General features: G+C 54.6%; 1 protein-coding gene across 1 annotated transcript in view; it reads left to right on the top strand.

Annotated features, from left to right (window-relative positions):
- Positions 1-21335, top strand: part of ANXA2 (annexin A2) — a 41659-nt gene extending 20324 nt beyond the window's left edge. The window contains exons 4-13 of the mRNA XM_055118264.1: positions 6992-7086; positions 10330-10443; positions 14448-14538; positions 15593-15672; positions 16826-16885; positions 17464-17557; positions 18061-18156; positions 18654-18712; positions 19795-19917; positions 21040-21335. Coding sequence (XP_054974239.1) covers positions 6992-7086; positions 10330-10443; positions 14448-14538; positions 15593-15672; positions 16826-16885; positions 17464-17557; positions 18061-18156; positions 18654-18712; positions 19795-19917; positions 21040-21099 — 872 coding nt within the window. The 3' untranslated portion in view covers positions 21100-21335. The remainder of the gene's footprint in view (positions 1-6991; positions 7087-10329; positions 10444-14447; positions 14539-15592; positions 15673-16825; positions 16886-17463; positions 17558-18060; positions 18157-18653; positions 18713-19794; positions 19918-21039) is intronic.
- The last annotated feature ends 2733 nt before the right edge of the window (positions 21336-24068 follow it).

Raw genomic sequence — 24068 nt, 5'->3', positions numbered from 1 at the left:
TCCCCGTCTCCTGCATGCAATATGTGCTTTCCACATGGGCTTGCTTGCTCTCACTTTGGTGAAAGAGACTCCGCCCGGGCCAGAGTGGGAGCTCAGAGGGCTGGAGCACACATCGGGGGTCTGGGCTTTATCCCCAGAACTCGAGTTGTGTCCAGTACTGCTGCCCGCAAGCCAAAGTCCCCTTCTTCCTGCCCCACAAGAAAGAGAAAAGGAGACACATCCCAGGCCACACCCAGCAAACGGGAGCCCTGATTCTGCCTGGTCTCAGCAGTGCCACGGGTGAGGAGTCAAGATCTTCGCTGAAGGGTTTTGTTTTTTCTTGCACCTGTTCACCCTTCTTCCCGCTGTCTTTCTTTGGTTTGTGGGAATGTGGCAGTTCTGAAGGGCTACTCTCAGCTCCGTGCTTGGGGTCCCCCCTGGCTGTATGGAGGGGACCATGCAGTGTCTGCTTGCTGGGCAGGCACCCACCCCTTGAGCATTCTCTCCACTCCGTTTCAATTTCAAACACTGTCCTGTGAGGCTGATTTTGTGTTTGTCTTGTCATCTGCACGTAGGTCTGGCTTGCCTGAGCTGAGGCCTGCCTGTGTTTCTCCTGCTTCTGTAGCATTTCAGAAAGGGGAATGGGTAGGATGGCACCCTGTGACGAACCAGAGAGTGCTGCCATGTAAGCCCTCTTCTAGAGGCTCTGCCGAGGAGAAACCAGTGCAGGATGAAAAGGGAAGTTTCAAGTCTGGGTCCCACCCTTCTCAGCATGGAGTAAGCCACGCTTCCCCCGACCCTGAATTGGGCCGCATGCCCCAGCCATGCTAGACATTTGGCAGGGCTGCGATGCACCTGGATCCCTTCCCCACGTGTGGTGCTTGGTTTCTATCCCAGCTTCCAGGCCATGGAACTGCACCAGCAAATCAGATCAAATATCCACCACTCCTCCATGCCTCCTTTCACTGACCGAAACCCAGATGCAGCTGCAGCCAGGAGCAAACAAAGGTCACATCCACATTGCCCGCTGCCGTGCAGGCCTCCTCGCCTCCCTGTGAACCCGCTTCTCCTGCTCTTTCATCCCAGGGTGAGGAGCAGGGCCCAGATGCCACTAGCCATCTGCTCTCTGGGCCGTTCTGAGTCCGGGATGGTTTCCATGTCCCCATTCCTGCCGCCTGATCCAGCGCTGGAGATCCGTGGGTGCTGAGTACAGGAGGGCTGCTTTGTGCAGTCAGGAAGGTGCTCGCCAGCCTCGCCGCCCCTGACGTCACCCCCATCTGCCCGGTGACTTGTTAGCCACAGGAGGTGGTTACGAAGTGCGTTGCCTCTGGCCATGTCTTTGATAGTTATCCAGGGGAGATGGTTCTTCCTGCTCTTCCGGTTGGTCACACTACAGCTGGGCCAGCTCTTGGGCGGCCACACCTTCCGCCTATAATGTGTGGGCTTTCTTTATCCTTGTTTTTTATTTCTTGGTTTGGGGGCCACACCCAGCAGTGCTCAAGGCTTACTCCTGATTCTCTGCTCAGGGCTCACTCCTGGCAGGGCTCAGGGCCATATGTGGAATGGAACCCAGGTCAGCTGTGTGCACAGAGAGCTTTTTAGCCCCTGTATTACTTCTCCAGCCCCTAAATGTGTGTGCACAGCACTTCTACAGAAGTAATTCTACTTCTACAGACATGTAGATACATTTTTATTTTTTATCTTTTTTTTTTTTTTTGCTTTGCTCCTGGTTACTCCTGGTTCTGAACTCAGAAATCACTCCTGATGGTGCACAAGGGAACATAAGGGATGCCAGGATTTGTACAAAGGAGGCTGTACTCTCTCTCCAGCCCCTAGACATATTTCTGTCCTGGAGTCTTATTAGGAACCAGATAGAGGCCTGAAAATCTCATTTCCAAATGGGACAAGTATGACTCATGTGAATGAAGGCTGAACACACGACAGACATTGAATTGATGAGATAAGAGTCTGAGGGGATGTTTGAATGATGGTACTGCTGGGCCCCAAGCAGAGAATGTTGGTATAAGATTGCTGGGTGGGAGCAAAAACTCTGAATTTCCCACCAGGCTAGAGGCCGCAACTTTTCAGCGTCATCCTTCTGTTGGACCTGCATCCTGGTTGTTAGTGGGGGGCCTAGTAGATCTGGCATCGGCCCATTAGCCCCATTGATGGGCACGGTCTCTCCCACCTGCCTTATTTTCCATGCCAGTGTAGTTTTCTGTGATGGTGAGCAGGCATGCCCAGGGCAGGGAACTGGGTCTTTAGCCCTGGTCTCTTCTTAATGGACCTTGCACGAACTCCAGTGAGACAAGAGAAATGGCCGCTATGTGGAAGCGTGCTGAGATTTTCAGGATAGAACTTTGTGAAGCTACTTTCCTGTCTGGCAGGAAAGTTCTGGCACTCAGAGAAGAACTGCTATTACAATAGATAAAGTATGTCCATACATCTGTGCCAGGCCTGTGGCCTCACATCTCGCTCTGTGGCTGTCTTTCTGTGGGTGATTTCTTCTGAGGTGGGAGGCCCGGGGAAGCCTAGTCGTGGCATCCAAGCCTCAAGTTTCCTACTGATGAGATAAGGAGGAATCCAGCAACCTCGCTCTCACCCGCCCGCAGCCTCCTGGCTAACCCTGCCCAAGCCAATGAAAGGCTTTTCCTTTGTGCTGTCGGAGTCTGAGCGGCTGTGAGTCAGCGTCCTGTTGGGAATGGCCTTTGGGTCCTTGCCACGATCAACAGAGACAAGGATTTTCCATGTGTGGCCAGGGGGTACACCTGGGCCTCAACCCGGGGGGCAGAAGGAAGGGGCTTGATGCCGGGGCTGTGGATTCAGCTGCTACTTCAGCCTCTGAGTGGTTTCTTGCTTTTAAAAGGGTGCGGGTCGCACAGCGAGTTGAGCGCTTGCCTTGCATGCAGCTAACCTGGGTCCAATCCCTGGCATCCCATATGGTCCCCTGAGCCTGCCAGAACTGATTCCTGAGTGCAGAGCCAGGAGTAAGACCTGAGCACTGCCGGGTGTGACCCGCAAAATATAAACAAGCCATAAACTTAGAAGTGTCAGGGTGGGAAGGACCCTCGCCCCAGGGTTTCCGCTATAGCCCACAGTGCTTCTCGGCAGGGCCAGGGAGGGCAGGGGGTGGGGCGGTTGCTGCTTGGTTGGAGCTCTGGCTCCACTGAGGACCCCTGGATCCCAGAGCAGAAACGGTGCAATTAGCCCCTGAGATGAGCAGACTCGAGGAATTTCATAGGCATGTTAACACTTGATTGCATTTCACCCATCCTCAGCTGGGTAAGTTTGTGTCTTTAGAGTAAAATCTTATTTGTTTGGTGGGGTGGGGGATGGGGGCGCAGCAGTGCCGGGGGCTTCTTCCTGGAGGTGGCTGGGGCGGGGCGGGGGTGTCTCTCCTGGGTGCTTGGGATCCCGGGATGCTGGTGTCCCTCTGAGGTCTGCCATACGCAGAACAGGCCTTAGCCCTCTGAGCTCATCTGCCAGGCCCCTAAACCTCTGTTTGATTTGAAAGGAAGTTTTAAAAGTTGTCTGAGGGCTCAGAGAGGGTATGGGGGTTCCCTGGCAGGTGGGCAACTCCACGCTGAGCCCCCGCACCGAGGAACCCCTTGCTGCCTGGGCCAGATGGGCAGGAGCTTACCTCGAGGCTGTCCTGTTGCCCATACCGGCCTGGCCCACTCCGGGGCTCTGGCAGATGGCCGGGAGTGTGGTGAAAGGAGCCGCTCTCCAGGGGCTGCTTTTCCTCCAGTCAGCTGCGGCTTCTGCCCGCAGTGTCCTAGGCACTGGAGCCGTGCCAGAGGGTCGTGTGGGCCGAGGGACCCTCAGTCCTGGCATTCAGCTGCGCCCTGGGCAGAGTGGGAGAGCCAGCCGAGGCTTCTCAGCCTAGCCTATGCGCTGGACACAGGGCGTCATGTGGGCCATGGGAAGTGCCGTGTGCTGAAGGGGGGCCAGTCGCATCCCTAGAGGAGAGACTCGCCCCACCTGGTGCACAGTCCCTGGCCTCTTTCCTCTCTCAGCTCTTTGGAGACGTGCAGGCAAAGGGAGGGCGCAGTCGCTGTGGGTCGAGGCGCGGGGGCAGTGGGGGGGCTGCCTCTGGCTGAGCGCTGTTCAGTGACGTGACTGTGTCCTGTGTGCTGGCCTCTGCATCCGTCCCCGGGTGCTCTTTGCTCACTCACTCAGTTATTCGCTTTGTGTTTGGGGGCCATCCATCAAAGCTCAGGGCTCACTCCTGGCTCTGTGCTCAGGGCTCACTCCTGGTTGGCTCAGGGGCCTTCTTGGGCTGCTCTGGGGTGGGATCTCCTCTCAGTGAATTGAGTTCCATCTCTGTCGGCCGGACTCTTCTAACTCGGATGAGAGCAGAAGGCTGTTGGTGGCAGCTGGTAGAGTGAACAGTTCTGGGCTCATTTCTAGTTGCTGTTTTTCCTTTTGGGGTCACACCTGGTGATGCTCAGGGCCAGGACTCACTCCTGATGGGTTTGGAGGACCATATGGGGTGCTGGGGATCAAACCCAGGTCAGCCATGTGCAAGACAAGTGCCCTGCAGCTATACTACCTGGCCCTTGAGGGTCATTTCTTAGCTGGCTTATCAGACAATGGTGAGCTGAGGGTAATAAGTCCCGCTAACCCCTTTATTTAAAAAAATATAATAGGGGTCTGGAAAGATGTACAGAGGATAAAACACTTGACTTACAGGTGACCAACCTGCATTTGTTCACTGGTACCAGAGAAGGTCTCCCGGGCCCTGTCAGGAGTGATTCCTGAGCATGAGCCAGGGATAGGCCCTGAGCACTGCTGGCTGTGCACCCCCCACAGTAAACATAGTGACCCCTCCTGCTGAGGTATAACAGGATGTGAGCAATTTTCAATGTCAATTATACCTCTACTTGGAATGAACAACATCTCATTAGATGGCCTAGATAATGTTTATTTTATCAGTTTCTTTTTGGATACAAGTTTTTCTGTTTCTTGCTCTTTCTTTTTCCATATATATGCAGTGCTGAAATAAGCACTTTTCAAAAAGTGAATATCATTGGAGCCATTCCTGACTGGGCCAGCAGTGCTGGGAATCAAACCCAGGGCCTAGAATGAGCTAGTCATATGTCCCCCCACTGGACTTCCCCAGTCCCTTGGAAACTGAGTCATCTCTAGTAATCGTGTTTTTTTGTCAACTATGTCCATTCAGAACCTCAGAGTTCCAGACGATGCAGTCACATCATCGACTAGCATATGTAGATTTAAATAAGATTTTTTTTATTTTTTAAATTTTGGGGCCACACTGGCAGTGCTCAGAGGTATTCACTGCTTAGTGCTCAGGAGTTTCTTCTGGCTTGCTCAGGAGACCCTGTTGTGCCAGGGATTGAACCTGGGCCTCCTGTGTGCCCAGTGTGTGTTCAGCTCTGTGAGCTCTTTCTCTCTCTCTCTCTCTCTCTCTCCCCCCTTTCTCTTTCTCTCTCTCTCTTTCTCCTCCCTCTCTCTCTCCCCTCCCTCTCTCTCCCCGCCCTCTCTCTCTCTTTCTCCTCCCTCTCTCCCTCTCTCTTTCTCTCTCTCTCTTTCTCCTCCCTCTCTCCCTCTCTCTCTCTCCCCCCCTCTCTCTCCTCCCTCTCTCCCTCTCTCTCTCTCCCCCCCTCTCTCTCCCCTCTCCAAGATGTCATTTCTGACCCAGGAATGGTAGCTTATGTCTTTTGACCTTTGTAACACACGTGAGCAGCGCAGCCTTTCTGTGTTTCTGCATGTCTCTCCCCACTCCCCCCTCATTCCTTCTGCCCAAGCATCTTTGTTTGTTTGGGACCATACTCTGCAGTGCTCAGGGCTTGTTCCTGGCTCTGTGCTATGGGTTCACCCTGGTGGGTCTCAATGGACCATATGCAGTGCTGGGAATTGAACCTGGGTCGGCCGTGTGCAAGGCAAGTGCCGCAACCCCCATACTAGCCTTCTGGCCCTCCGAGCGCCTCTTGCCTCTCTTGCAGCCTTGCCGGCTCAGCTCAGCTCTCTCACCGAGAAGCCCTTAGCATTCACAGCAAAGACTTTCTTTGTTCATGAACCAGGTCCCTACTCAGTCAGGAGAGAGACCTTTCACTTCCCAAATCCTTAAAAGTGTGCTCTAAGTTAAATGGCATATTAGGAATATAAAATTGGAAACCCTCAGACACCAGAAAGCCTTGCTTATCTTTGTAAACACACATGTTCCAATTAAAATAGGTACTAAAATATTTTGGTGGCACTTCAAAACTCCCAATTTAGATTTAATTTAGATTAAAACACTTACTCTTTTTAATAAAGTTATAAAATTGATTATTAAAATGGCCTGTTGAAGATTAAAAGCAGTGAAACGTTTATTTCCCTTACAAAAACAATTTAGCCTTCAGTAAGTACGATTGTATTAATCAATTATGCTATTAAAATACAACTGCCATGTTAAATCCAACTCATTTGTCAAAAACAGTTTCTATAATTATAGAAAGTATACCTAGCTGCTTATATAGCCATAATCCGGCAGTAAATATAAATAATTGTCTCTATTAATTCAGCTCACATTTACTGTCTATTAAATCCCCAGTTAAATGGCAATTTGGGCACCTTCATTTAAAATCCCCCTAGCTCTTGGCAGCTCCATCTCACTGACAGAGTCCCACAAACATACCTCCTGCTGTTGACTTCGAAAACCAATTTATGAATAAAGTCATTTCCTGAAATAACTGCTCTTTATTCATTATTTATTTATCAGGTGTTTTGGTTCTTGGGCACACCCAGTGGTGCTCGGAGTTTGTACCTGCCTCTCACTCAGAACCGACTCCTGGTGGGGCTCGGGGCTCTCTTGGTGCCGGCCAGGGGGGCCTCTCACCGTGTATCTCCCGCCCGGGGCTGTAGGTTTGAGGCTGTCAGGGAAGGAGACGAGGGGACACGGGCCCGGGAGTGGAGGGCCCTGACGGGAAGGAGGCGGCCAGGCCTGAGGACGACAGTGCAGAAAATTCTGAGCTAGTGGTCGGTAACTTGGCAACTTGTGTTTCCCTAGGGGTGGACGAGGTCACCATCGTCAACATCTTGACCAACCGCAGCAATGAGCAGAGACAGGATATTGCTTTCACCTACCAGAGAAGGACCAAGAAGGTACAAGCAGGGTCAGGGGTGGGGGCGGTTTTCCCTGTTGGATTTTGAGTGGGGGAGTGATTATTCATGGCAGTGTTGGGGTAGACGTCAGGCTTCCTGCCTGCAGTACGTGTGTGCAACCCACTGAGCCGTCTCTGTGGCCCCAGGACCTTTCTCTTCCGATTTCTGGCTATTACCAGCCATTTTATTTGGGGGGGGGGATCACACCCAGCAGTGCTCAGGGGGTTTCTCCTGGCTCCGCACTCAGGAATCACTCCTGGAGGTGCTCGGGGATGTTGGGGATGGAACCACAGGCCAACTGTGTGCAAGGCAATTGCTGCTGTGCAATCACTCGGGCCAGTACCAGCTTCTGAACACGGGGTGGTGTGCGAGAGTCTCCACTGGTGTCCAGGTACAAGAGTTTCCAGCCCCACCCACGTGACCCCAAAGTGCGTGGAGCTCATGCACAGAGCTGTGCCCTCGTCCTGCCGAGTGGGCACCATCCTGAGCCAGGACCAGCGCACCTCAGCGGTGGGCCTGTTTGGTGCCGCCTGCTCTGTGCCCGGCCGGGAGCTGAGTGGGCGTCTCCACGCATGTCACCTAAGCGGCTTCTGCAGCCTTTGGGAGTGACTTTTCTCACTTCCTCTTGGGGACCTCTGAGTGACGCTCTCATTTCATCCTTAAAAATACACCCTCGAGCCCTCCAGAGCTGGGTGATGAAACAGCGTATTAGTTCCTCAGGGCTGCCAGGCTCTCTGCAGCGTGCCACGCGCCCCCATTTCCATGCACCCCCCCCCCCCATCTTGTCCGCAGCAAGCAAGGGACAGCCCAGTGTGTGTTCAACCTTTTATTATGTTGCAGTGTTGGGAGATTTTATTTTTAAGGACAGGCTGCTTTATTTTTAACTTCCTGCTATTAAAAGCATTTGATTTATTCTTGGACGGCGGCGGTGAGTGCGCTTCCTGCGGCTCCCGTTTGACTTAGGGCTTGGGGGCGGGGGGGGGGGGTGGTTCAGAGGGGAGCTGGGAGGGCTGAGGAAAAGGGCATTTCTGCCCTCGGGGTTGGCCTGGCCACCGACAGGGGAGAGACACGCCTGCTGTTGTCCCTCTCCCCTCCCTCCCTCCGCCCCCCCAAACAGCAGGCAGCAGAGAGGAAGCAGCGGCACCTCCTTCGTGCACATCATGGTTTTCTCCAGCAGATTCGTCAGTCCCGCAGCAAGGCCACGCTCCTTTGCCCCCAGCTGCGAGCACGCTGGCCTTGTGCTCCTCGTGTGTGCGGAAACACAGCACCTGCGCCGTGCTTTCAGCTGTCACAGTCCCCAGCCCGTACTTCGGGGTGCTCCCACCAGGACTCGGTGGGGGTCATAGTGTCAGGCATTCTCAGGGGTTGGCGAGGTCCAATGCTGCGGACCCTTTGCCTCCCGCTCCCTGGGCCAAACACGGACATCTTGTTTGTTTGGTTGGTTCCAGGCCACACCCGGCCCGACGGTGCTTGAGGCTTACTCCTGGCTCTGTGCTCAAGCACCATTCCTGGTGGGCTCAGGGGACCATGTGGGACTCCGGGCATCAGGCCCAGGTTGGCCAGGTGTGAGGCAAGCACTGTGAGGCTCTGTCCGCGGCTCTGGCTGGAACTCTGGCATCTTTTCCAGAGAGACACATATACTGTCTGATATCAGCCTCAGCATAATCACTTCTCTCTCGTCTGTCTTTGTTTTGTTCTGGGTTTTCCTTTTGGCCATACCTGCTGGTGCTCCAGGGACCATGAGTTGCGGGGACTTAGTGCCCGAGGCCTCCTGCTTGCGAGGCCTGAGCCCAGCACCTTGAGCTCTTTCTGCCTGCAGTATGTTTCTGATACCATGTTTTCAGGAAAAAAAAGAGAGAGAGAGAGAGAGAAAATTGGCTGCAGAAGATGTAGCCACGGGACTAGCATGGGCAGAGCTGATGGGCGTGGAGGGAGCTGGGAGCAGAGGGGTCTGTGCCCCCACCTATGACGTCTGGCTTCTCCTTATGAAGAGGAGCTGTGAGTCATTGGCCAAACTCTCCCATTCATTGTGAAAGTCCCAGTGAGGACACCCATGGGACACTGGGCCCTCGGGAAGGTCACGGCAGGTGCAGAAGTCAGCAGGGGCTGAGTGTTCGGTGCGGTTTGAGCCGAGGGCAGAGGGTGTCCCGGGCAGGGCTGCATCTAAGCATCCTGCACTGGAGAGCCACAGTGTGACTGGGAAAAGCCGCTGCTCCGGCCCTCAGAGGGGCTGTGCTGGACGCAGAAAGCTGGAGGAGGGGCAACTAGGTGGTTTTTCTGGAAGCTCTGAGAAGCTTCTCTCTGAACCCAGCCTCCTTGCCCTCCTATTCCCGCCCCAGCTCTGGTGGGCTGGATTGTACCGAGGGTGTGGGGGCCAAAGTGGGAAGCAGGCGGGGGGCATTGGGAAACGTGGAAATAAAGGAGGAAATTTTCAGGGGGAGCCGTCCTCCCTGTGGTCATCATTTACTGAGCGAGGAACCCTTGGTAAAAGCCATAACGGGCTGCATTGCCCTGCCACGGTCCCGGGCGCTGGCTCTATCCTCGGGCTCGGATCTGTGTGTGAGTTGGGAGAGCTCAGGCTTTGCACGCAGGAGGCCCCGGGTCTCCCCCTGGCCGGTTCCCTGCCTGGCCACTGCTGGGGAATGACCCCTGAGCACGGGGCTGGTTAGGCCGCTGAGAACCGCTGGTGTGGCCCTGCCCAGACCCAGAGCCGAGCACGAGAGAAGTCGCAGAGCAGGCTCAGGGCAGAGATGGCGGCGGTGCCATCTGGTCTTGGCTGACCGGCAGACACGGTTGTCAGAACAGGTGTTTTCCCGAGGAATGCTTCATGAACCTCTCCAGCCACAGTGGGGCTTCTGGTTCCTTCTGGAAACTCCCAGCAGCCGCCCAACCCTCCCGGCCCAGCCGCACCGCGGCACACAGGCCGGCTTGAGCAGTAGCAAGGCCGCTTTGTTCCACTCGGCAGGGCCCGGCCTGGGAGCACGCCTGGCCTTCACGAGCTGCTGTCACGCGCAAGAGTGGCAGGACACTTCCTTCACTCGCAAAGCCCCCTCCTCCCGCACTGCTCAAGGAGCCGGGGGGCTGGCGCGGGTGGCTTGGGTGACCTGCTGAGTGGTGCCGTGGCTTCGGTGGGCGGGCGGGCAGCCCCGACCTGCTCTCCAGACCCCCGCCTGACTCTGGTCTCCCACGGGTGGGACGCGAGCGGGGGCTCCCCACCCACTCCCACCTCTTCTTCTCCTGAAGGAACTTGCTTCCGCGTTGAAGTCAGCCTTGTCCGGCCACCTGGAAACCGTGATTTTGGGCCTATTGAAGACACCTGCTCAGTATGATGCTTCCGAGCTGAAGGCGTCCATGAAGGTAAACACAGTCTCTGTCAGATCTGCCATTAATATTGGGGAATTGCAGTCTTCTGAGTGTAATTAGGTGATTTTCAGTTTCGTTGAATTCTCATTTAGAATTTTTTTTTTTTTGGAATGAACTGATGCTTCCAGTCTCAGGATTTGTACCAAAAATATTTCAATTACTTTTTTTTTTTTTAAAGACTGTAAAGAAATTTCATGATGCTGAGAAGTCAGTTACCAGCTGCTTGGCACCTGGGCAATTGGAATACCATTTGGGAAAAACGACTTCCTTGATTACACTTCCTCCTTAGAAAAGATTGGTTGGGATATTAAGGCAGAAGTGAAACTCAGAGCTTTTGTGAGGTGAAGCTTCAAAGTTCTGCTCTTTCTCTCTTGGCTGTTCCTTCTTCTGACCTTGGCAGGACCTAATTTGGGTTCGAGGAGAAAACTGACGGTCACCTTGCTTATAAATGGGTGTGTAAGCACCCACTGCGCCAGGTCTGGGCAGGGCATCACGGCATACGGTGGCTCTTTGGGGTTTTTTGGCAGTTGCTTTGGGCAAGGCCATTAGAAACCAAACCACAAAGATTCCAGGTTGGAGCGCCCCTCCCAGGTTTTTGTGTCTACCTGTAACAACAAGTGTGTATGTGAAAGCTGCACAGGAGAAGCTTGAGCGCCTGTCCCAGCAGATGGGTGAGCTGGTCGCCCTTTGACTAGTCAGATACTGCCCTCTGCTGGTACAACTGGGGAACGCCTCGGATGGAGGGCGGGCCTGATTCTCAGATTTTTAATTCCAAGTCCGCATGTGCCTTCCTTCCTTCTTCCTTCCTTCCTTCCTTCCTTCCTTCCTTCCTTCCTTCCTTCCTTCCTTCCTTCCTTCCTTCCTTCCTTCCTTCCTTCCTTCCTTCCTTCCTTCCTTCCTTCCTTCCTTCCTTCCTTCCTTCCTTCCTTCCTTCCTTCCTTCCTTTCCTCCCTCCCTCCCTCCCTTTTTCTTCTCTCCCTCCCTCCTTCCACAAATGGTGATGCTCAGGGGTTACTCCTGGCTTACTCCTTGGGGTGCAGGTGGGGCCATATGGGATGCTGGGGCCGGAACCCGGGTCGGCTGTGTGCAAGGCAGGTGCCCTTCCTGCTGAATCCTCGCTCCAGCCCCCCACATGCGTCTTCTGCCATGCTTTGTGCCCCGGGCATAGAGACACAGTTGGGAGCCTGCTGCCAAGTCACGGAGACCGGAACGTGCTTTAGCTTCATGCTCTCCTGCAGAGCTCTGAGGTGGGGGAGCAGGTGCCCAGCGCAGGCACCTCGGGGCTGAACTCAGGGCTGCTGAAAGAGTGACTGAAACCTTTTTCCTCTGTGCCCCCACCGTCTCCCCGGTTCTGTGTTGTGACCTTGTTCTGGCTTTCTGGACCAGGCAAGAATGCTGGCACGGCCCCGTTAAAGAGTGCTCAGATGTCAGCACCGCTTAATGACTCTGCCTGGAGATTAGCCTGGGACTGTCCCTTGAACTCACGCAGGACCAGCTTCTCTTCTCCAGAACTTTCCTTCTGACTCTGACTGCTTCATGTCAGCGCATCTCATTTTCTATCAAGAATCTGTTTAGCTGTGACTTTCCTGGGATCTATCACTAAGTATTAGGAGCTTAAAATGGGCCCATCTGAGTTGTCACCACCGTGTGGTTTTCGCTATAATTGGACCTGGTTATAGCAGGAAAGGAGCTTTCCCAGCTCAGCCTTTGAGCCAATGCCAGCACTTCCATTAGTGGTCCCAGGCCAGGGTCCTTCTGAAACTCATGAAAGTGACACGAGATGGGCCGAACCCGAGAGAGGACGTGTTTTGGCCCCTGGCGATACCTGTGGAAGTAGTTTCCATGTGTTACTCAATAAGTTGTCCCTGTGATGAAAATTGTGGCCAGGCTGAGAAAGCCTGGACCCAGTTCTAGGACCTGCCAAGGTCACCTCTCAACAGAGAGGCAAAGACATGGAGGGAATCCTCGGGTGATGAAGAAACCCACCTCACCAGAGAAGGCCTCTCCGATGTTGCAGCCACGTTAGAATGTAGCATTTCTTCTAGCACAGGAGTGTTTTCTAGACTATATTTTTGTGTTTTGTTTATTTGTCTCTTTGCTAGAGCTGCAACCAGTGGTGACTCCTGGCTGACTCTTCGCTCTGTGCTCAGGGATCACTCCTGGCAGGGATCAGGTGTCGGGAATCAAACCCAGGTCTGCCACGTGCAGGACAGGCGCCCTATCCTCTCCACTAACTCCATGGACTTTGTATTTCTATCTTTGAGGTGGAAAAATTTGCCCCTTAAAGTATTTAAACACCTTGGTAGTCAGTCTCTGACATTTGTATTCAGTGTCTAGATAGAGCTTATGCTCAAAGGGAAGACATTTGGCTTCCGCAGAACCTCTACAAACCATGATTAAAGACTCTGGAAGAGGCATTAGTTCATAGATTAGATTAAGAATGAAATTCAAAATTAGCCATTAACCCGAGGCTTAGCTTGTATTACTCAAGTCGCCTTTTTCAGAGGCATATAAACTCTAATAAGTTTAATTAATAGCAGACACACTTTTCATGTGGATAAGTAAATTTCTGATTGTATTAACACCTTCTAATTGATCTACATTTTTAACAGTTGTAATTCTGTTTAGTTCAAAGTGGTTTTGCCACATTGAGAGACAAGCATTAGAGAATCCTGATCATTAAATCCCGACTTTGATCGTGAACCCCACTTTGAAATACATGTTTCAGGGGATCCTTTCAAGCAGTCCGGCACACTCAAGGTGTATTTATTAAATTTGAATAGGTCACCCATCAAATTCTTATTTCTTAATAGAACTTTGGAGTCTAAATTATTTGGCCCTTTGTTATTTCCTTTTGCTTTCCGACTGACCAAAGAATCCTTAGAAATCAAGCAAAAACTGATGCATTAAATGAAATTTTTAACAGTTACCCACTTTAACACTTCAAAGACATAAAGCTAATTTTTCCCCCTTACCTTTACCTTTCCCTGATAAAAAGTCTTATTCTCAACTCATGACACTGGCTGCAAATGACAATATAACATTTATATATTCCTTTATTTTGGCATACTGGGCCAGAGAGAGAGTTCGAGAGTTAAAACACTTGCCCTGCATATGGCTGACCGGGGTTTGAGCGCTGGCACCAAATGAGCCCCCGCGCAACAGCAAAAACACACAGTTGTGCACTGCCAGGTGTGAGCCCAGCCAGGCCTGTCCCCCATGTAAAATCCTAGGCAGAGATGGGTTTGATTTGTCATGTGGTAGTTGCACCTGCCTGTGTCTGAGGGTACTCAGGGCTCGGTGTTCTGCCCCTAGAGCCTGGGCCTCCTGCTAGGAAACCTGCGCTCAGCCCCAGCAGAATTGTTTAATGAGGGACATTACTTTCTGTGTACTAGAATAGTGAGTGCTTTTCAGGCGGTGGGAATGGCTACTCAGAAACCCACCTCCCCGGGTCGCTCTCTCCCGAGACTGTCTCCTGCTAAGTAGTAGCTCAAAGGAATCCCTTACAAGTGTGTATTGATAGTGAAGAACTTCTTCCTTTGTTTTTAGGGGGCTCGCAGTTTGTGTTCAGGAGGTCCTGGTGGTCACACGCAAGGGTTGGAGGGCCAGTGCTGCCGCTACAGGGGTCACCGCAGCAGTCCTGGGGGTGTCCAGGTCCCACTAGGAGGAACTCAGGGACCAAGTGTTGCGAGAATGGAACTTGACCACTGTCCTCTCTCCAGCCATGGAAGCACTCCCCCCCCGCTCTCTCTCAATTTTTTTATTGAATCACAGTAAGATACAGTTACAAAGTTGTTCATGATTGGGTTTCAGTCATATAAAGTTCTAAAATGGAACATTTCAGAGCAAGAGAAAATCAGCTCCTGTGTGTTCCGGGGTTACGGAGCAGCTGCCCGTGCCCTCAGGGCCCAGCCTGCCCGCCCTGTGCTCAAGGGCAGGGAAGAGCCGAGGGTCACCAGGACCACGTTCATGGCTGATGTCTCTGCTGCCGGTTACAGGGCCTGGGAACCGACGAGGATTCTCTCATTGAGATCATCTGTTCCAGAACCAACCAGGAGCTACAGGAAATCAACAGAGTCTACAGGGAGAGTGAGTCCTCCAGGGGCGGTGGCCGCCTGGTCACTGTGGGCGGGGACGCGGCTGTGGGGATGCGGCGTGGGTTTGCTGTGGTTCTGTACCTCATCCCTCTCCTCCACCTCCTTACTTACGTTTGGGTTGCCGGGCATTGTGTCCATTAGAACTTCTACAAAAGAATAGGCAAGGAAGGAAAGGAGAGAAAACAGTAACGGATTGTTTTTGTTTTTGATTTTGGGACACACCTAGAGATGCTCCAGGGTTAGTCCTGACTCTGAGCTCAGGGATCACTTCTAGGGGTACTCAGGGGACCATCTGGGATGCCGGGGGTCAAACCTGGGTCAGCCGTGTGCAAGGCCTTACCCGCTGTACTATCTCCCTGCCCCCAAACAACAAAATTTTTAACATGTTGATACCAGAATTGCAATATGTGTCGACTAGCCCACCGTCAAGTGTGAGCCACTGTGGATGTGTACCAACAGCAGCAATCTCTACACACCGGCTGGGCCCACCTGCTGGGTGCACGGTCTCTCCTGGAGGGGCTCTGGCTCTGTGCCATGGAGCTGTGCTCTGAAAGTATTTGTGCGAGTATCAGTGGCTGTGCTTCTGCTCTGGCAGCTTCTCTGCGTATCTAGGATTCCTTACATTCGGGCCTAGATGCAAGTAGCAACAACACATGCAGGTTGTTTCCAAAGTCCTATTTAACTCGTAGTAGTCTTCCTCTGTGCATTTTCTGTCTGGATAACAGCATGATGATGTGGGCGTGTGGCGGTGCTGAGCCACGTGCCGGTGCCCTGGGCCGTCACAGGCCAAGATGTGAGCAAGCAGAGCCAAGAAGGGTGCGAGAGCTTCCCTGCTGGGTGGGCGCGGCTGCTCCCTGTGGGACCAGCCCACCTGCACCCTGTTGCCATCCAGCCTGCTCAGATGTGGCGAGGGTGAAATATTCTGGAGGTTTTGCTCCCACTGGGGTGATTTATCTGGGCTGCCCCGAGCTGTGCTCTGCCAGGTGGGCTCTGGGGCGGGCTCTGTGTAGGGCGGGACCCTCGCAGCCAGCTGTGCTGTTTTCCAGTGTACAAGACGGACCTGGAGAAGGACATTATCTCTGACACTTCCGGTGACTTCCGCAAGCTGATGGTCGCTCTCGCCAAGGTTGGTGCCAGCCCGTTTCTGCTTTCTCCTAGGCATGCCCCCCGCTCCCCCTGTTCTGTACTGGGCATGAGCTCAGCCCATCCTCCATGTCAGCTTCAGAAATCCCAGCTGCATTTCCCATGGTGCCTCTGCACTGCCAAGGAGCAGTGCGGGGCCGGGGGCCTTGGAGGCCGGCGGGGGCCAGTGGCTCTGAGGCCCTGGGTGGGCTTATGCCCTGGCCGTTGGTCTGCGAGCTGGGAAGATGCTCGGCCTTTCTCTCAGGACTCCAGGACTCAGTGCGATGACCTCTTGTTTCTTCCCCAGCTACTGACATGGCAGTGTGCCCGCCTTACCCAGTACCTGGGCAGGGGGGCGCTTATTCCCCAGTGTCCACTCGTCAGTGGCGAGCAGAGGCCCCTTCCCTTCTGGGCATCTCCATGCCAGGGGCCAGAAGTGAGCTAGGCTTCTCTCAGGCCTTGTCCGCAGACCACACGCCCTTCCCCTCTCCTGAACAAAACTGACTTCTGAGCGGAACCCAAGCTTTCACCACCTTCAAAGGCCACCGTCCCTGGCCCTGCTGCCCCCACTGGTCTCCCCGCTGAATTCCCTCCCGAGTCCCTGCTCAGATCCTGCCCCGCATCACCTTCCCCCTCAGCCCCTCTTGCCTTTTCCTTCCGGGTCTCCCCTTGGTCCCCGGCCACTGCCACTGTCGACCGGCCCTGCAGCCTTCTCCTCTCTGCACTCCACGCTCCCTGGAGTGCTCAGGTTTCTGTGCTGCATCCAGTCCATGCTTGTCTCTGGTCTGGAGAAGAAGCCGGAGAGGATTTGCTTCTTTGGGACCAGGGGATTGTTCTACAAGATACTTATTTAGCTCCCTTCTCAGCGACGGGGGGACAGCAGCAGGTGTTCAGCCCCCAGCCCCCGCTACAGGTGTTGTACCAACCCTGGGTCTTATCTTGGCTTCAGAGAGAAGAAATGTAAGCAGTTATTTCTTCAGCAATTAAAACAAGGACACACACAGAGAGAGAGAGAGAGAGAGAGAGAGAGAGAGAGAGAGAGAGAGAGAGAGACAGGGAGACAGAGAGAGAGAGAGAGACAGAGAGAGAGGGAGAGAAATTGTCAGCTTTTTAGTATATGAAGAAATACATTTTGTGTCTTAAATCTCTTCCCCCAGGGCAGGAGAGCGGAGGACGGCTCTGTCATCGACTATGAGCTCATTGACCAGGACGCTCGGGTGAGTGTGGGGGCCCCATGTAGCCTCTGCATTTGCTACCCTGGGTGGCCAGTGACCTGCAGACTTGTTGGCCTAAAACCTCATGCATCGAGGCCACTCTTAGACCTGCCCTTCATGTTCTGGGAGGACATGCGTGCGTGTTTGTGTGTATATGTGTGTGTGTGCACGCGCATGTGTGCATGTGTATGTGTGTGTGCATGTGTGTATGTGTGTGCACATGCGTGTGTGTGTGTGTGTGTGTGTGTGTGTGTGTGTGTCCCCATCCAGGACGTTGTGGCCTCAGATGCCACCTGGCCTGAGCAGGACGCAGGAGGCTTCTCCTCCTCATAGCCAAGCACTGTGGCTCTCCCTTCGTTGTGGCGTCTCAGTGTTGGCATCTCAGCACAGGGGTAGGGCATGTGCCTCGCATGTGCCCAGCCCAGCTTCAACCCTTGGCACCGCATATGGTCCCCTGAGTGGCCGTGAGTTAAGCCCCGAACACAGCCAGATGTGGCTCCCCCTCAGCCCCTCGAAAGAGTAGGTGTCGGGGCTGGGGGCATGCTGGTGGGGTCTACCCTCACTCTGCTGCTTGTGTCTAGGACCTGTATGATGCAGGAGTGAAGAGGAAGGGAACTGACGTGCCCAAGTGGATCAGCATCATGACCGAGCGGAGCGTGTGCCACCTCCAGAAAGGTGGGTGCTGGGCCAGGGTGGGTCCCTCCCTCTCTCAGTGGTGGGAGCTGGGGGTCAGGGCTCTGCAGTGCCAGGACGTTCTCTGCCTGCAGCACACAGATGTTGCGTACCCTACGCCCCTCTCTCCCCTTCGGGTGTCTAATGTTTTTGCTGCTTTGTCTGTCTGCCTCCTCCTTCCTGAGGACCCCGCACCTCGCCCAGCAGGTGCCTTCCCAGCCTCACGGCTTCCTGAGGACCCCGCACCTCGCCCAGCAGGTGCCCTTCCCAGCCTCACGGCTTCCCGACACATGGGGGATAGGGGTGGTCCAGCTCTGTGGCCCTGGCCATGCCAGTCACAGGGGCCGTGACACTCAGGCCCCCAGGACCACCCTTAAGTCCCTGGGATGCTGTGGGCCACACCCCTCCCCCCCACACATTGTTTTTACAGAATTGCAGTGGCTGACTGCAGTGTCACTGGTGGTTCTCACCTGTCCTGGGATAGTAACTCTGTGTCTTCTCCTCAGTGTTCGAGAGGTACAGGAACTACAGCCCTTACGACATGGAGGAGAGCATCAAGAAGGAAGTCAAGGGAGATCTGGAAAATGCTTTCCTGAACCTGGGTGAGCAAGGGCGGCCCCGTCCCCACTGAAGCCCAGGTCCTGGGCCGCCACTATGGTAACTGGCCGTGCTCTGAGGCTTGGCTGTTGGGTCAGCATCTGCACTGTCAGCGTTTGAGATCAGGGGCCACGCAGGGCTTACACTGCTGCAGAAGAGAGTTGCTCAGGCAGCATCAGCAGCAGGAGCAAAACCCGTGCTCTATGGGGCTGGGGAGCACAGGTGCTGGACATCTGGGGAGGGGGCACCAGGAAGCACGTTTCAGGGGAGGCCAGGGGCCTGGGCGTTTGTGGGGAGGTCATGGGGGCTGCACATCTTTTGGGAGGCGGGGGGCGACATAGACCATGGGGACTATTCATTTATGGGGACCTGGTTTCTCATTGAGCCCTCCTCACGTTGCAGCCCATTCCTACCCTGTTCTGTGGCTGGGCTCGAACCCTCACCCACTCTGGGGAGCGGGAGGGGATGGGCTCAGCCTCAGACCCCCTCCTTCTCTCCACAGTCCAGTGCATCCAGAACAAGCCCCTGTACTTCGCTGACCGCCTGTATGACTCCATGAAGGTGAGCACTGCTGGGAGGCCCTTTGCTCTCCTGTCCCCTGAGCTAAGCACCCTTCACTGGGGCGTGGAGGAAAGGCCCCTCGGGTGGGGGCTGTGCGCTCTCTGTCTGTGGGGTCTGGCAGTTGAGAAGACCCCAAGTCCGCCCTCTCTGGTTTCTGCTTCCACTTCCTGCCTGGCTCTCCCCGGCCTGCCTGTCTCCTGTCCTCTAATGTGGGCACACTCAGAACAATGGCAGGAAGTGGAGGGGGCAGGGTGCTGGGGGCTGTGCTCTGAGCCCTGGCTGGCCTCCTTCCAGGCACACTCCGGAGCTGGGTGGGGGTGACCCGATGCAGAGTCGGCGTGTCTGTGGACTCTTCCTGGGAGGCCTGATTCTCTTCCTTTTCTTCCCTCCTTACTAAGAAGTTGGAAGGAACCCAGTGCTGGGCATCGGGCCTGGGCCTCTCGCAGGCAGAGCCTGTGCTCCGCCTGTGCTCCGGCCCCAGTCCCAGGGCTCAGTGTTGTTTGTCCAGAGCCACACCTGGTGGTGCTCAGGGCTTACTCTGACACTGTGCTCAGGGATCACTCCTGGCAGAGCGGGGGGAGCCAGATCTGGTGCCACGAGTGAGCCCAGGTCAGCAGCATACAAGCCTGGTGCCCTGCCCACTGCGCTATCTCACTGGCCCCCGTGGCTCAGTTTGTTAAGGAGCCAACTCCCGACGAGCTCTGCAGTCTCCCAGAACCCAGATCAGTGCTGTGGGCAAGGAAACTTCTAGGTCTTTTCTTTTTAATTAAAAAAATTATTTAAACATATTTTTATTATTTTTGATGAATATTTTTATTTAGTATTATTAGCAAGAACACTTTTCTACTTTTGGGGTGCCATACCCAGTGATGCCCAGGGTCTGTCCTAGCGATGTGGCATAGGAGTGACCCCGGGACAGTGCTTAGGGGACCCTGTGCGGTGCTAGGTATTTCGAGCCAAGTTGGACACGTGCCTTCCCTGCCATTGTCCCTCGGGCCCTGTGTCTAGTTCCAAGCCATCAGTGTGCCTAAGCCATGTCCCCTCGCCAGCACGGTTGCCTGGAACATTCTCTGGTGTTTCAGGGCAAGGGCACGCGCGATAAGGTGCTGATCCGGATCATGGTCTCCCGGAGTGAGGTGGACATGCTGAAGATCAGGTCTGAGTTCAAGAAGAAGTATGGCAAGTCCCTCTACCACTACATCCAGGTACGCCCGGAGCAGACGCAGCCTGGGCCTCAGGGGCCCGGGTGCTTCCCCGTGTGCATCTCCTCTTCCCCGAGACTCGCTGCCACCCGGGGAGGCTCAGCCCAGACTCGCGCTGTGTTCCAGCTCTATTTCTGGAAAGTTCCCTGGGAGGGGCCTGGCCCCCATTCACCACTCACAGCCCTCCTGGCTCCCGTCTCTTTACCCTGAGGCCTGGAACAGGAGAGGGGATTGCTTCCCCAGGCCCCCTGAGTCCTCCCTGCACGCAGCGTCCCCTCTTCTTTAGGTGACCCCCTCCATTTAAGGATGAGCAGTGACACCGGAGCCTGTGGAGGGTGGTGCTCAGTCACTGTCCTCATTTCCACCAGCTTCATCTTTTTTTTCCGGTCTTTGAGCTCCACCCAGCAGTGCTCAGGCCTCCCTAACTGCCCTAAGCTGTCACTCCCAGCAGGCTCAGAGGACCATACGGGCAAGCACCTTACTCACTGTTTCATTGCTTGAGCCCCATTGCTGGTTTTTTTTTCTTTCTTTTTTAGTTTTTTGGTTTGGGTTTGGGGGGGTGGTCACACCCGACAGGACTCAGGCTTACTCCAAACCATGTGGTGCTGGGGCTGGAAGCTGAGTCCCCTGCATACAGAGCTTGCATTCAGCTCACTGAACAGTCTCTCCCACCCCTGACCAGCTTCTTTCCACACGATCAGAGGTTTGCACAAACGAGGGGCGTTAGGTCCGTAGTGGAGCACAGATAGATGTAAAGCTCAGGGTTCAATCCCTGACAAATCTGCTCCCCCCTCAAAAAACAAACAAACTAAAAAACCAGAAATCAGCACAACAGCAAAATCTATTCCCCTCCAGCAGGGGAGGGCTGGAGACAGGCCCTCCTCCCCTCCCCCACCAAACCCCAGCAGCTGTCTCTCCATCCCTGTGGAATGAGACGGACTTGACAATCACCCCTTAGGTCACATCATGGGGACCCCGGCCATGACTTGGGGTTGTCCTTCTGGGCTCCCTCTGTAATCTCTTTTCAAATGCCCCAGTCTGGCTGCGCTGGGGCTGGGCCCCTGGGGCCCCCCCCACAAGATGAGTGCGGCCGCAGGGGCTGAACTTCTCTCTCTGGCTTTGTAGCAAGACACCAAGGGCGACTACCAGAAGGCGCTGCTGTACCTGTGCGGGGGAGACGACTGAGCCCAGCCCGGCCCTGCAGCCCGGCCGCTAACAGCTGTAGGACGCAGCTTGCAGCTAATCCCCGCAGCTTGGCCCCGCCCGCCCGTTCCAGCTGCCCCGATGCCTGCCTTGCCTGGCTTCTCTCTTAGCCCCAGAGCTGATCTCCCCACGGCCTGGGCGGTGAAATCTATGATGTGAAATACGTTGCCTCCTATGTACTGTCAACAGGTGAATAAATGGAATTTTTACTTCGGAAACGAGTCCTCTGTGGGCCTCTGGCTTGGGCAGTCACACACTCGGGGAAAGCTGGGCGGGAGTGCTCACGGAGGGGCAGGGAGGGCGGCCCAGAATGGAGCTGTCCCAGGTGGCATCCTTAGACAGCTGCAGCCATTTACACTGAAATGAACGTACACGAACAGTTAAATCAAAAGTTCATTTCCTCAGTCATGCTGTTACATTTCAGATGCCCCACGCCAGTCCCTGCATCTGGCAGCAGAGCAGGGATCGATGTAGAAAGTGCCACTGTTTGTGTCACCCGGGGTCTGAGTCATGTATGGGAGGGGCATTTACCTGCCCATTTCCACAGAGAAATCAGATGGAAATCAGCATCAGAGGTGGCCTCTGCCTGGGCAGACCACTGAGGCTGGGTGCTGGACTCAACTTAAGAAACAATTTTCTTATTCTTGTTTTTGAGCAGTGCTCAGGGCTTACTGCTGGCTCCGTGCTCAGGGACCACTCTGGTGGGCTGGGGGGACCCTGTGGGGTGCTGGGGGCGTCCAGGTTGGCAGCCTGTGCTGCCTTCTCAGGTCAGCAGGCTTCTTTTGGCCAATAGATTTCTGGAAAGAAGTGCTCTCGGCCGGCCTCTGGAGGACTCGGCCTCCGCAAGGAGCCAGCCTCCAACTTTCTTGTACCTGAGGCCCAGTGAAGGTCCAGAGGGAGCTGGAGAGGGAGCCAGAGGAGGGGGGCACTGGAGAATAGAGTGGAAGGGTCCTTCGGCCACTCTCTGAAGCCTCGGTCACAGGCACAGGCAGTAAGAGCCCTCAGGCTGAGACTCTGAGGAAGGGCTAGTAACAGGTGATGCAGGCAAGGCACAAAGTGAGACTCAATGTGAGTGCTGGGCCACCTGGGCTACAGCACACAGGCATCCTTGCATGCGGGGCCCAGGGTCTGGGGGCCACACCACATGGGAGCCCTGAGCACAGAACCGGGAGTGTCCCCCAAGCACCACTGGGTGTGGCCCCCTAATTCAAAACTTGGTGGGGGCCTCTCCAGCTTCTTTGGGCACTTGAGGTCACTGCCTGGCAGTGAGGGGGTCAACAATTGATGGGGGTCAACAATTGCTTGGGCTATATGGGGGCTGCAGCTAGTCCAGGCCCTCCTGCAGCGGTATGCGGTTCCGGCCCTCCCTTTCCCCACAGACACTGCCCCGGTGCGATGCGTGTTTCCAGGTCTCTGCCCACAGCAGTTAGAGTCCACGAGTCGGACCCACGGAATCCAGTTTCCAAGAGACTGAAAAAGTGGGGTGTAGGACCTGGGGCTGCCCAACCCTTCCTCTGCATTTCCAGCTCAGACGCTGCGGGTGTAGGGCAAGCACATACTCCCACTCTGGAGTCTCACAGGTCCGGAGTCCGATGGCAGCAGCATCAAATGCATAGAACAGGGTGGGCTGGGGATGGCGGGGAGGGTGCAGAGAACCTGGAGTCCTGGGTGAAACTGCTGTTGGCCCCCAAAATCCAGGCATGGGCCCACTGTTTGCTTTTGATGCTCAGAAGAAGCCCAGGCAGAGCACCTGAGACAGAGTTTCTAAAGCTGTGGGCCAGGACCACACACGGGATTTCCTAACCAATGTGGAAAGGTCACAAAAAGTTAATTTAAAAATAAATTTAGAGGAACTGGAGTAATAGCAGAGTGGGTAGGACATTTGCCTTGCACCCGGCCTACCAGGGTTCAATCCCAGCATCCTGTAGGGTTCCCCGAGCACCGCCAGGAGTAATTACTGAATGCAGAGCCAGGAGTAACCTCTGTGCATCACCAGGTGTGACCCAAAAATAAATAAATAAATAAATAAATAAATAAATTTACAAGGGGCTGAAGAGACGGAAGATGCTCGCCTTGCATGCTGCTAGCCTGAGTTTGATCCCCAGGCACTGCAGAGGGTCCCTGACGTCCTGGGAAGTGGCACAACCCTGTCCTCCAAGGAAACTAAGGAGCCAAAGCCACCTGCTGGGCAATCCGTGTGGTAGGCTGGGCAGGTGGCCGAGACTCAGGGTCACCTCTCCAGGGACATCTGTGGACAGTAGGGAGCCAGAGCGGGGCCTAAAGGGAGGGAGAAACCAGTTAAACATCTTTTAGAAAAACATTCCTGGGGATTCTGGTAGGTGGGACTGTGGGCTGGGAGTCCCACAGGGAGGCTGACATGTGTAGGTCCAGGAGAACAAGAAATGGGTCTGCCTCGGGCAGAGCAAGGACAGTTTGTGTGTTTTCAGAACTGACAGAAAAGACACTTGGAATTCAATCTCCCGATCTTCTGGACTCCAGCCTGTTCTCCTAGTCCCGCTGCCCAAGCAATTTTTCGAAGCAAAGAGAACCATCTGGCAATGGAAAAGCTTCTCCCAGACAGTTTGACTTTGCGAAGAGAAGGGGTGGGGGCACAGGCAGGCCTGATGGTTTGGGGGCTGGTGGGCTTGGTGTGGCTTGCTGAGGGTGTGAAAAGCAGGACAGTGCCGAAGTGGCCGTGCTTGCTGTCAGTAGCCATGGAAGCAGCTGTCTAACCATGTCTGAGTTAGAAGGAACCGACTGCCCCAGACGGGGTGCTGGGCTGGGCAGGGCTGTCATATGCCAACCGCAGAATTTGAAGAAACAGAGGAAGTAGGCAGTATCCAGTGAAAACGAATCCTGAGACTTAATCAGCAAGAGTGGGAGCTGAGGTGGCTAAGGACAGGGAGGGAACTTGGAACAAAGGCAGCAGGACCATGGCGCTGTGTGTGCAG

This window comes from Sorex araneus, chromosome 10, assembly GCF_027595985.1.
Source record: "Sorex araneus isolate mSorAra2 chromosome 10, mSorAra2.pri, whole genome shotgun sequence".
Taxonomy (NCBI): Eukaryota; Metazoa; Chordata; class Mammalia; order Eulipotyphla; family Soricidae; genus Sorex; species Sorex araneus.
This window is presented reverse-complemented; position numbering and strand designations above follow the sequence as displayed.